Source organism: Raphanus sativus, unplaced genomic scaffold (genome assembly GCF_000801105.2).
Source record: "Raphanus sativus cultivar WK10039 unplaced genomic scaffold, ASM80110v3 Scaffold3020, whole genome shotgun sequence".
Classification (NCBI taxonomy): domain Eukaryota; kingdom Viridiplantae; phylum Streptophyta; class Magnoliopsida; order Brassicales; family Brassicaceae; genus Raphanus; species Raphanus sativus.
In genome coordinates this window covers 1-12,683 of record NW_026618327.1, presented here as the reverse complement: position 1 = coordinate 12,683, position 12,683 = coordinate 1, and the positions used below count along the sequence as shown (strand labels likewise).

General features: G+C 37.4%; 3 protein-coding genes across 6 annotated transcripts; 2 read left to right on the top strand and 1 right to left on the bottom strand.

The window, feature by feature from the left end:
- Positions 1-324: 324 nt before the first annotated feature.
- On the top strand, positions 325-2,029 carry LOC108821977 (protein NUCLEAR FUSION DEFECTIVE 6, mitochondrial-like). 4 transcript variants are annotated; one of them, XR_008941942.1, is made up of 5 exons: positions 325-559; positions 644-759; positions 1,313-1,358; positions 1,590-1,657; positions 1,854-2,029. XR_008941942.1 is itself a non-coding variant. In XM_018594980.2 (4 exons), exons 1-3 carry the CDS (start codon positions 402-404, stop codon positions 1,607-1,609), a joined length of 294 nt encoding a protein of 97 aa, XP_018450482.1. In that variant the 5' UTR covers positions 325-401; the 3' UTR covers positions 1,610-1,657; positions 1,854-2,029. The 4 variants fall into 4 exon arrangements, 3 of the variants coding, with proteins under 3 accessions (XP_018450482.1, XP_018450481.1, XP_018450483.1); XM_018594980.2 differs by lacking the exon at positions 1,313-1,358; XM_018594979.2 differs by lacking the exon at positions 1,590-1,657.
- A 983-nt stretch (positions 2,030-3,012) lies between these two features.
- Positions 3,013-4,743, top strand: LOC108821968 (serine/threonine-protein kinase-like protein At1g28390). The gene has a single exon (XM_018594972.2). The coding sequence runs from the start codon at positions 3,221-3,223 to the stop codon at positions 4,601-4,603; it is 1,383 nt and encodes a 460-aa protein (XP_018450474.1). The 5' UTR covers positions 3,013-3,220; the 3' UTR covers positions 4,604-4,743.
- Positions 4,744-6,047: 1,304 nt separating this feature from the next.
- On the bottom strand, positions 6,048-8,949 carry LOC108821967 (MACPF domain-containing protein NSL1-like). Its single transcript, XM_057000867.1, has 7 exons — positions 8,594-8,949; positions 8,192-8,430; positions 7,825-8,026; positions 7,564-7,647; positions 7,296-7,479; positions 7,035-7,201; positions 6,048-6,970 (listed from the first exon to the last, which is right to left on the bottom strand). Exons 1-7 carry the CDS (start codon positions 8,861-8,863, stop codon positions 6,278-6,280), a joined length of 1,839 nt encoding a protein of 612 aa, XP_056856847.1. The 5' UTR covers positions 8,864-8,949; the 3' UTR covers positions 6,048-6,277.
- Positions 8,950-12,683: the final 3,734 nt, after the last annotated feature.

Genomic DNA, 12,683 nt, shown 5'->3' with positions numbered 1-12,683 from the left:
TAAATAACATACTCAACTGAAATAATATAAAATATAAGATTTAACTAAAAAATTATAGTTTAGGTTTTACGTAAATATTATTTCCGCATATATATGCGGGTGAATTACTTAGTAATATAGTATACAACTGTATATTAAAAGAATATATATTAATTTTTTTAAACAAAAAAAAAAGAGAAGATTTATTAGTAATTTTAGTCAAAACAAATTATTAATTATTTTATGGACACGTGTGTCTAATCGAGCTAGTAACATTCATCAAGCTCACTGTAAGCGCAGCTGCACTAGATCCTCCCCTTTCACAAAACCCTACGCATAAGCCCTAAACTCTCATCGAAGAAGAAAAAAAAACGAGAAAAAGAGAGAGAGAGAGAGGCTTATCGAAAGATCTCAAACGTCCAATGTCCGCCGCCAGATCCGTCTTCCGCTCCGCCGCGAGCCGAGCATCCGCCGCCGCGTCAAGGTTCTCAACCGGACCCAAGCCTATGCCATCGGCGGCGTCTTCTCGGCCTGCGTTTCGGATGCCGAAACAGAGCCCTCTCTCCAACCGCATTTTCAGGTAATCCCAGAGAAACACTGATTCTATCGATTTTTTTAATGCATTTCTGATTGTATTTTTTTATTTATTTGTGAAATTGAAAAGATCTCCGGTTGAATTGAGCTGCTGCGTGGAGACGATGCTCCCTTACCACACTGCCACTGCTTCCGCTCTGCTCAATTCGATGCTCTCTGCTTCTCGCCGTGGTTGGATCGTCGAAGGTACCTCCCTCACTCTCCACTGTTACTTTGTTTGATGATATAGTTTACTTGCTTAGTTGACTGATAATTGAAATGGACTAAGCTTTGAACATTCTTTTTTGCATAATAGTATATTATTGATGCAATGTTATATGTTGTTGTTCTGAGCTAACTTCAGAGTTATGTTTTAATTGTTTAGAACTATGTGTAGTGGAGTGGCTCTTTATATGTTCATATGGATTCTGGTTAATTCTCAACTTCCCTGGAACATCTGACTTCTCTTTGATGTGTTCATTGTTGATTTGTGTTAGCTTTTTAAAATCCTTTCTTTCTTCAACACATATTTGTGGAACCTTAGATTAGGTCTATACCTTCAAGATTTTGTTCTTTTTTTTTTAATGATAGGAGGTCAATTTTCTTACAGATCTTCTTGTTCTTGGCATCTAATGTTTCTGTAGAATACTTCACTTTTGAAGTCGAGGATAACATAGTTCTTTTTTACATATCGTTACCCAGTTATCCAAATTTCTTGCATACATTTTGAGAACAAATCATTTTTTTCTTTCCTTTGTAGGTCTAGACGAGACTAGATGAAGATCTTTCAACAAAAAAAAAATGATGTGAGTCTGTTTATCCTCTAGTGTTTAAGAGTTAGGTGTTTTTACTTGATTTGCCATCATAGTTATAGATAACGGAACCTTAGGCAGTTCTGTCTCCTAGCAAAATTGGTTGATTCTGTGTGATTGTGTTATTTGTTTGCATATGCTTGAAAAAACATTGATATTTTTCTCTGAACCTCTCGAACTCGGAATCAGTGTAAGAATCACACTGATGCAAATGTATTCACTCAGATTGCAATGATGATGTATGATGAATTTACTGAGGAGAGGTCAGCGATGCATGCAGTTCTTAAGCCAAGGTGGTGCTGAAATAAAACTTTGTTTTCTTGGTTTCTTGAACATGATCTTAGGACAGTTTATAGAATGAAAAAACCTTAAGACGTGATAATTAACCGAGTCGCGTCTCCTAGGTCACAAGATTTTACTCCTTTCTTTGTTTTACGTATGCCAGTTCCTAATGGGTTTCATATATCGCTTTTTTCTGTTGTGTTGTAGATGGATGACTCTCCTTCTCACCGTTGCAGTAAACATGAAGATTTGTTTAAGAGTTCTAAAACCACTTGTGTTGATTCGTAAACCATAAACAACAGATGTTTCTGCAATTTTTTTTTCTTTTTGCAATTACATTATAAAAAGTTCCAAGTGAATTGTTGAATTAGTGTCCTCTATCACATCGCCTTGTATTGTAGGTCGTTCTAGTTTGTTGGCATCTGAAGTTACTTATCACTGATGAATAATTCGATGTCTCTTGGTAATATTATGTAGCTTCAATCGTAATGATTCATTTCCCAACAGTTCTTATAAACTTCTTGCTACATATTAATTATTTAAGGAAACATTGAATCAACATTGCTCTTGAAAGCTCATAATGTTTTACGGGATGTGTTAATTTGCTGTTTAGGCGAATCTTGTGATTCTTTAAAACTGAACAGAGATGAGGTTTATTATGTCGAATAAAGCAAACAGTGTCAGCAGTCTCAGTCGTAGTCTCGGTCATATTAACTAAACCTTGCCGACCAGATTAAGCTTATGAGCGAGAAGTCGCAAAACCCAAACATTACATGTGACGAGCGAAGAGTCTAGAAGGCCAATTAGTTAGTTACCGATCTATCTCCTTGATTTCAGTGAGTGGACTCAGGAGAAGGAGAGTGACGTAAATTTGGGAATGATGATCTTAACGTACGTTACATGAGAGTTACCATAATCACCTTTTTGTTCTGAAAACAATCTTTGAACGACTCCCATCCCTCGTCATAATTGCCGCTTTGTCTCATTCACAAAGCCAAAGGGCTCTCTAGATTCTACAGTCTAGTCCAAGTACATTTTCTTGTAGGAGATAACTTCGATTATTGCACCGTACCCTAAAATAACAAGGCTAAATATTTCCGTGTTTTGCATAATTGTACTGTATTTCCTAATTCCTTTGCAGATAAAACTGAAATTAATTTAGTATCGAGTCTATTGCCATCAATTAATCTACCAATATATCCGGTGTATATTCACACTATCAATAAATAGTGCATGCAGAATCTTTACTTCTAAAAGTGTATCATCATATCAACACCCAAATAATTTGGTAAATCATGAAATAATGGAAATGATTACGCGCACTCATGCACAGATACAGACGTTAAATGCAATTTAAAAAATACTAACAATCGAAACAACTTTTAAATAAAGAGACAATTAAAAAGGTAAAAGAAAGTTAAAAAAACACTTTTGATTGTTTTCACACTATCTTTCTCTTGCTTTCTTGCATCAAAGGCAATTATTCAACAGTGATCTCAACTCCCTCTTTCACCTTCTTCAAATCTCAGACATGCTCCTCTCTCACTCTTCTCATTCTCTCTCTACCTCTCCTCATGGGCTACCTCTCTTGCAACGGTGAATCCGCAGTTTCCATCTGCGATCCACACAACTACAAATACAATCCTCGCCGATCAAAGAAACGTCGTCCAGCGCTCCTCCGTGTTTTCAAATACGACGAACTCGCCGCCGCTACGAACGGCTTCTCCGCCGGTAACTTCCTCGGCAAAGGCAGCCACGGGAGAGTTTACAAGGCGGTTCTCGACGGCGGGAAGCTTCTCGCCGCCGTGAAACGAACCACGGTCGCCAGCGCGAGCCAGGTGGACAATGAGATCGAGATTCTCTCGCGTGTGCGTCACCGTTACATGGTCAACTTAATCGGTTACTGCGTTGACCAGCGGAGGAAGACTAAGCTGCTGGTCGTTGACTACATGCCTAACGGCACGCTTCATGATCACTTGCACTCGTCAGTTACGCCTCTAAGCTGGAACCGGCGAATCAAACACGCGCTTCAGATAGCGACTGCAGTCCACGCTCTTCACTCGGCCGAGACTCCCGTTATCCACCGCGACATTAAATCGTCCAACATTCTAATCGACGGAGAAGGAAACGCCAGGCTGGCGGATTTCGGATTGGCGTTGATAGGACACGTGGACGATGAGCATCTGAAAGCCACGCCGCCGGCGGGAACGATGGGATATTTAGATCCGTCGTACTTGGCGCCGGCGGATCTAACGGCCAAGAGCGACGTGTTCAGCTTCGGGATACTGTTGTTCGAGATTGTCAGCGGTAGAGACGCCATTGATCTGAACTACAGCCCGCCGTGTATCGTAGACTGGGCGGTGCCTCTCGTCAAACGCGGCGAGCACGGAGCGGTTTGCGACTCGAGGATCGGGAACCGTCCGAGCTCCGCCGTGATCCGGAGATTGGTCGTTATGGCGGCGAGGTGCGTGCGGTCGACGGCGGAGAAGCGTCCGGATATGTCGGAGGTCGTGGAGTGTTTGAAAACGGTGAGGAAGATGTCCCAGGAGTCTCCGGTTTGGAGTCGGTTACGGCGGAGAACCGAAAACAAACCGGAGAACGTTTTCGTTGGTGAAGAAAAGGAAGAGATCAATGTGAGGGGAGGGAGCAAGAAGAAGATGAACAAGGTATCGAACGTGATCGCTGAGGATGATACAGTCCCGGAGCAGGCGGTTTCTCCGGCACCGTTTCGTCGTAGGAACCGTGTGCTGAGATCGAGATCAGTTGGTGCGATGGGTGGAGCGAGAGTTGGACCTGATCCAAACGACGTCGTTGAGGATAATAGGGAGGTTACGACGATAAGAGTTCTTGTGGAGAGGGAAAGAACGGTGAAGACGGCGGCGATGATGAAGCTGAGTAAGTCGAGGTCGGTGGGGATTGTACGTAGTCATAAAACGGTGGCGTTGAGGCTTTATTGAGTTGTTAACAAAAGTCAGCAATTTGCCAGGCAATCTGTTTTGACTGTTGTCAGATTTGTTTTCCACATTTTCCTTCTACTATTTTGTTTTTATTGTATTTGATTCTCAATAAAAAAAATACCAAGTGCTTGCTTCGAATTTTCAAGAGATAACTGAACATAAAGTCAAAAAAGTAGTATGGTATAGACTTGAGTTGAACAGAAAAATAAGTTGAAATGTTTAATATTCCCACTGGATACGTATTTTCCCTATAAAACTCAGTTACGTCAAAACCCTCTGTAATAGTATTATGTTTTAAATTAGTTTCATGTGGGGAACACTAAAAGCGCAAATCAAAAGGGTCAGAGTACGAACAAACATCAACAGATTAGCTTCAAAGAAATTACAAGCGTGGGCAACCAAAAAAGTCCACACGGTTAAGAAACAAAGTTAAAAGAGAGACATTAAAGTTCCAAGCAGAGTAGTAGCTGTAGCTGAAGTAGGGGTGACTTGTGTTGGACATATCAATCTTTGCATTCCGCAGGATTACAGTGTCCCTGGCTTCATCAGATCCACTGAACCCACCCAAAAAGAAGCAAAAGACTTATTAGCTAAATACAATTGTCATGTGTTATTCAAAAGATAGCTACCAGATAACAAAAATATGACAAGCAGACAGAGCAAAGGGATCTACGACACCATAATTCAATATCATGCCATTTCGAGGATCAGGTCAGAAAAGATTTGTCATTATTTGTAGTAGTGGAAAGAAGTATCAATAAAAGATCCAGGTTCTGTTTAAGTGCATCGGTTTAAAAAGCAGAGCAGAGCTAAAGCGCCTATCAAAAAAGAGCAAATGGACCAAACGAGAAAAGTTTTTTAGGGTTTGCAAATGCAATGGTCGTCCTGCCATGGCAAAACAGAGCAGCGCTAAAACGCCTAACAAGGAAGGCCTGAACTGAAGCTCACAAGCTGTATTGATAAAGCAATGAGAGAAAGTGTAGGCATGAAGTAATCACAGTTGTAACCTTCTTAAGGTCAACCATTAAAAGATGAGTCAATTCATAAGACAACTACAAATTCAGATAACGAAACATCTCAAAGCCAGTGAATTGTAATCATCTGAAGATGAAAGAAAAAAGGAGAGACAGTTGTTATGACCTTCATCATTGCGTGCGTTTAAAGCAAATTCTTCAAAGCAACCTCACCCCTAGACCAAAAAGCTAAGAGATTATACAGACACAACAACATTTATATTTGTCATAAGGCTATTACAATTTATTTTGTACCCAAATGTGGCATCCTAATGCCAAAACTTAAGAAATGTCACAACTTTGAATACACATGACTCTTTAGTATAAGCTTCCAATTCAGGGATGTGAAACCAGTTGGGTTTGCTAGTAATCCTAAATCCATAAGCTGTAGCCCAAAACATCAATAGAACATAAACACATACAACACCTAATTGAGAACCACAAAACAAATATATAGTATGTAAAAATAGTGAATTCAACAAATATACATAAACAATGATATACATTTACATCAACAGATTGAATAAATCTTTTCAAAAATCCAAACAACACCTGATGAGATAACCACAAAGCCTAATCACAAACTGAAAAAACCTGCAAAAATCCAACACGACACACTAACTTTGTGTTCCATGTCCATGGAACTGACAATGAATATATCTCAGACCAGTGAATCTTCAGATATAACAGTGAGCAGCGAATACTTAGCTTTGATTGAGATCTTCCCTGCCTCAACACAAAGCTTAGCACCAGTCACAACCCAATATCCAGGCGGTACTTCCGGACCTCTCACCACCTCCTTCATATCCACAAGACTCAGCAGCCTCGGTTTCACGGGAGGTGATGGCCCTTTAGGATAAACAGCCGAGTTTATATCGATCTTAGACACTGGCCTAGCCGTTGGCTGGTTTGGACCTAACCCCGCGCTTAGTCTCGTACTAATCATGGAGAAAACACCAGATTTTCTTGAGATCGATGAGAGATTATCCCATGTTGATTTACGTGTAGTGGCCGAAGCAACTAGCGAGAAACCAAGCCTCAGGAACAGAACTTTCCTCATCCCTATTCCTTTGACTTCTAACCAGGCTTTGGTTACAATAGAAGCCGCGTCTTCAGAGCGTGCTCCGTTGTACTGAACCGGGTAGGTGCAAACGTGTGAGAAGATTCCCCATTTCACAGCTTCATAATATCCTTTTTCAGATGGTTCATCGACGGGTTCGTAGGTGTCGTCTTGTGAGAGGTGGAGACTTGGAGGACACGTTGAGAGGTGCTGCAAGTGGATTGCTAGATGATCTCCTTTCTTCCCCTCTAGGAACAAACGTAGTCCTGTTACTGGTCGCTCACCTGAATCAACCTATAAGACACTTTTTTATGAGACTGAGGAGTTTAAAAATGAGTACAAGTTTATTGATATGTACCTTTGAAGTGTTGACATAAAGTTTTGGACCCATCAAAGAGAACTGAAGTGACGGAGAGCTTTGTTTTCTGCGGCGTAGTCCAAGGGGGAGGTCTCCGTACACCGGAGCCCATTGGCGTGGAAGTTGAAACTCAAGAAACTGTTGCAACTCTTCTATCGGTGGTTTATCTACAACATTTTGTACAAACTTGTTACCTGAATGAACTACCGTTGAGTAACTTAAAGATGCAAAAGATTTAAAAAGTACACCAAAAATGCTCACATCTAAGGTATAAGTTCACTGCGTGACTAAGAAACCCTGTTCCTGGTAGACCACTCAAGAGTGAAGTTATAGGAACAAAGCACATAGATATAGCGTTGGGTGATTGTGATATCGTTGAAAGCCAACGATCATGACTCTGTCCCATATCAACACCTCCTCTTCTGATACAAATGCTCACTAAATCCTGCGAGATGCAACAGTACACGTCTTTTGTAAAACTTTCCAGCTTTAAGCTGATAAAAGAAGTAATGGGTGAGAAGAAGGGTACCTCGTTCTTGGAGTGTGTTATAACAGGACGACTAACAGAGGAACCAAATTGTCCAGGAAACCCCCACTGGATAGGACTCTCCTCCTACAAAACCATTATATACTTTTTATTTTTCAAATGATTTTTTTTTATAGTTTCGTCTTAACGGTCACTATTAGTTTCGTCCTAGCGGTCACTCGAATGAGACTTCTGACATAAGGGCCGAGTCATATCCAGTTGAGCTAACGACCTACTACTCTATCAAGATTGTTTCTTTTTTACCTTTGGGGTTCTGGAGTAAGCAGCATTAGGAGAGACACTTTCAACTGGATCAACAGCAAATCTCTTATCACCCAACTGCTTCAACAGCTTCTGAACCTCATCAGGCTCATGATTCGAATTACGCAGCTGCTTCATATGAACCACATCTTTACCTCCCATCGTCACACCAACAACAATATGAGTACCATACTTCTCAATAAACCTGTTAAAACACCCAAAAAAAATCATACTCCACCCGGGCTAGCGTTAAATCATAAAAATACATGGAATGCCGTGGCCTCGTGGTATTAATCCGTTCACCTCGATCGCTGGATCCCCACGGTTATCAAACAAAAAAAAACTCTTAAATAAAAAAAAGAACACATACCCGGCAAGCGCAACAGAGTCCCAAGAAGAAGGAACCTCACGCTTCACTTCATCACGTAGAGTCACCTGCGACCTATCAAGCTCTACACTGTACAAGCTAATAAACCAACCATCATAAGAAAGCGTCTTCACCGAGCTAGCATCTTTCTGCCAACCTTCTTTCAACTCAAACATGGTGTTGAACATCCCAGACGGGATCTTGCCCGAAAGAGACATGTTCTGATTGAACTTCTCCGACATCTACCACAATAGCCAAAATCAAAATAAGTTCGTTAGCTCAACTGAAAAAAAACTAATATTATATGATGTGGTACGGGAGTTCGAACTCCAAACTTCCTAATATTTAAAAAAGAATAAAATAAATAAAAAAGACTTGTGAAGGAAAGAGAAGGAATCCTCCTACCTGGTTAAAAGAGAGTATGTCGGAGCGGAAACGAGTACGTTCGCCTTTATCGCACTTGATCGAGCTCGAGACGTTACTGACGACGACCCCACCCGGGAAAACGAGGTCTCTGTTCCTGTTCGGGTCGATTTCGACGAGTCTTGACCCGTCGGGTGTGGGTTTACAAGCTGAGAGACGGACGTCGGAGCAGAGATCGTAGCCTGATCCGATCACCGATACTGCTTTCTCAGCGGCGGATTGAGCGTCGAGACGTGAGATGTTGAAAGCCATAGAGGAGAGAGAGAGAGAGAGAGAGGAGGAAGAAAGTTTCAAAAGATTGTGGCCAGTGGAGAGAAGAAGAAGAAGAAGAGGAGCCAAAGGCATTGAAGTGGTCAACGGTTTTAAGCTGTTTCAGTGTTTTGTAATATTAGTCAACACGCCATTACTTTGACTTTTGGGGGTTAAATGTTTGAATCTTATAAAAATACAGTGTGAAATCGGAATAATTTATATTTTGTTGACAGGGAATTTTTTTTTTTACTTTGATTTTTGAGATTTTTTGACCGTTGTTTAATAGGGAATTAGCAGCTATGCCCATTTTTTAATAAGGCAGATGGTATTTGACTAGCTTTATACGTTTTTTTCCCTAACCCAACGTAATTGATGGTTGTTAATTCTCCAATAGCCGGGATTCGAACCCAGATAGCGAAACTCACAGTTGTGAACCCTTTACCACTAGAACTAGAAACCCACGTTAGTTTTTCAACTTCATAGTATTGTGTTAGTTGATTTGATTAATTATGAGAGAGAGCTTCAATTCAAAATTTAAAATATGTCTATATACAACCTAATTCTTTTGTGCCAGAATCTAGAATGATTGTTAGATACTGCAAGTGAGGTAGACATTCATGTCATCTAAAAAGTATATACGGTTGTTAATTGTTATCATGATTGAAATAGATTGAAAATGTTTTTTTTTTTAAAATTGATCATTATGATAAAATTTTAGATGTTTTTTTTGGTAAAATAATATTTAGATGGTTGATTTGGGTGTAGGATTACTTACTGCTTTAAGTTTTGTTTATGATGTCAAAATTATTAACCGTGCTTTATATATTTTCTGAAGATAAAACAAAAAAACAAACCATTTTACTAAAATTTTACCTTTTATTAGTTATATGAAACAAAAATAGTTGTATAACTTTTGTTCTTTCTACCTTTTCCTTTTCAGTTATTTTTACATTTACATCTTTCAAGCTTCTCTTTTTGTAGGGCTCAGTTTCCGGAAAGTGTGTTTCCGCCGGCCTAGTCTCCGAGAAATTTTATATATTCTGTTGGCTCTGTCCCAAATTCTACAAGCAAATAATTTACATCTACAACTCAAAAATCATCATCTTAGAGACTTAGTATAAAACATAAACTGGTCAACTTCTATTTGGATTAAAACTATTTTTCTTAGGAAATCAACCATTCAAATACCACTTCCTCTACCTAACAGTAGTTACATTTTTATATTCTAATTCACAATATCGATTTATATCCTTAAATCAGATTTTTAGGTGGTTCCTAATTCTTTATTCAGGTTCCTGATTAGAGAACTAAAATATATTTTATTTTAGAATTCTTTTGAAAATACATAAAAATTATATTTATAGTGGAATGAAGCCAGTATAATTTAAAACTGTAGATGTCGCAAATATAATTTTAGCAACATATAGATGTGTAGTTAAGTTTTTTTTTCTTTGCTAAACATTTGGTGCATGTATAGTTAAGTTTTTTTTTTGAAAAAGTTAAGTTACATCTTTCTTTTTGGTAAAACAGTTAAGTTACACCTTACAAGTTCCTAATTGTTAGCAAAAAAAAAGCATCCGTTGATGAATGAAATTGTGTAAGGTGTCCACAACGAAACATCAGAATCAAATACCATGAGTGGCCGTGAATGTGAATATGAGCCAAGGCGTACTCCTAGCTACATTTATGCTAAAATTTCGGGCATACTAGAGAGATTGATACCAAGTCGGACCGTATCCCTAGCTTCTGTGGACACATTTACAGATAGAACAAATGTTGTGACATATTTGATGTTATAACTGTAACATGACACTTTCTTTGCAAGACTTTTCCAAAGTGCAAGGCTGTGAGGCAGAGAGAGAGGCCTTTCATCATTGATTAAATACTTTATTTCTATTTAAGATTTTGTCATAGGTACATTCATTTTGTTTTGTATACTTGGGTCATTGGGTGTCAACACACCGTAGTTGGTAACTTGATATATATACATAGAAAATTGCAACTTCCCAAAAAATCAACAAAGACGGAAATTGCATTTTTCACACGTTACTAGTCACATGTATGGAACACAGTAAGGACGTTAGACAGATATAGGCTTGACATATTTTTCTAAAGTTTGGATTCCAAATCCGATGTTCTTTTTCAAACTAAAAAAGCATACAAGATTTGCAGTGTTTTATTTTCAGTGTAATGACTTATATCTACTTCCTGCTGTTCGGTCGTCGGATCAATAGTGATCTGATTTATATGGCTTCAGAATTCAATAATTTGTGTATATCATTCTACAATAACTTATGAAACTCATAACTTATTGTTAATGTGTGTATTCAATCAAACATCTGTTAGAAAGATTAAACTTTTTGATGACATTTGAATGACAATAATTCTGAGTGAATTTGTTCAGATTGTTATTTGTTCTTTTTATTTAAATATTAATAAGTAATACAAAATATGAAATTTAGATGATTATATTTTTGACAAGAAAAATCACTCTAAAACACCACGAAAAATCACCAGTCCAAGTGATATTTTGAATTCTTTATAAGATTATTTGAATAATTTAGTAGGACAAGCAAATCTGTCTCTTCCATCCGTTTGTTTGAGGTCGTTCGTGGTAATAGGATTAAAATTCTAGACTTTGTGCAACATCTGGTTTGTGGTACAAAATATTGTATGTTGAAGAATTTTAAAAAACTAGTTTGGTTATCTATATCATCAACATACAGATATTTTTGTTAGTTAAAAATGATTGAATTGGAGTTGTGGAAGAATAAATAACCTACAAATATTTTTTTAAGTTTAATTTGGGATATCCAAATTTATGGAGGTGTCCAAACTAATTTTTAAAAGAGAGATGCAGTCCATGGATAGACTCTCTTTGCGGGTATTTAAATGGGTCATAAAATATGAATTTTAAATCATGGATCCATATCCGTGTTAGGTGACCAAGATAATTGTAATTCAATTTTGCGCAGTAGGTAGATCAAACCTGAAATATGTTAGTGTCCCGAGCCCGTCTCCTTACCACCCGACCACAATCACTCGGTCATAACCTACAAATATTGGTTTCGATTTAGTATGAATGAGGTAAACACACACAAAATGATTATGTAATAAATGCCCATTTAGTAAATAAATCTTCTGCTCTGAAAATTAATATACCTGCCGTCCGATGGAGTCGAACTGGGGCGTCACATGTTGGTATTCGAACATTTCCTGTTGTGTTAGTTTGTTATTGCTCTCCATATTTTTATACGAACGTATCTTGAACACAACTATTACACGCAAAATTAAAAAGTAATAATTTGTCTATTATATTCTTATCAATCAAATTTATTTACAAATTTAATTGTATGTTTTAGTATTTTAAATTAGTAGTAAAAAACAATTTATGTGTATAATATTTGTCTCTTAGCATTCTTCACCAAATTATCTTTGATTATTAGTTGAACTAGGTGGTTTCCATGTGCCATGTGCAAAAATAATAATTTTAAATATAATATTTTTTAATTCAATTTTTTATATTTCAATATTATTATTTTTCTATTTTAATTTCAATAGGTTTTAAAAATCATAAACGTATTATGTAATCCTATTTATTTTGATTTGTGTATAACTATTTCAATTAGCTTTTATTTAAATTTTAATAAATATAAAATTACATTTTATAATATTAGTTTTAATTATATTATATTATATTTAATGATTTTTATTTTAAATATATATTTTATCTAAAATATGTTAAACGAGAATTGGTTAATTACATGATGAAGATAAACGGAATAAATTTAAATAAATTTTAAACTTAATATATTTTTTT

Bases quoted from the DNA above. Each gene is read 5' to 3' on its own strand.
- LOC108821968 (XM_018594972.2), top strand. From the start codon at position 3,221: ATGGGCTACCTCTCTTGCAACGGTGAATCCGCAGTTTCCATCTGCGAT.
- LOC108821967 (XM_057000867.1), bottom strand. From the start codon at position 8,863: ATGGCTTTCAACATCTCACGTCTCGACGCTCAATCCGCCGCTGAGAAA. The intron at 7,648-7,824 runs GTAAAAAAGAAA...ATGGTTTTGTAG, and splicing joins CTTACTCCAGAACCCCAAAG to GAGGAGAGTCCTATCCAGTG. The intron at 6,971-7,034 runs GTACATATCAAT...AGTGTCTTATAG, and splicing joins TTTATGTCAACACTTCAAAG to GTTGATTCAGGTGAGCGACC.
- LOC108821977 (XM_018594980.2), top strand. From the start codon at position 402: ATGTCCGCCGCCAGATCCGTCTTCCGCTCCGCCGCGAGCCGAGCATCC. The intron at 560-643 runs GTAATCCCAGAG...GAAATTGAAAAG, and splicing joins CTCTCCAACCGCATTTTCAG to ATCTCCGGTTGAATTGAGCT. The intron at 760-1,589 runs GTACCTCCCTCA...GTATTCACTCAG, and splicing joins CCGTGGTTGGATCGTCGAAG to ATTGCAATGATGATGTATGA.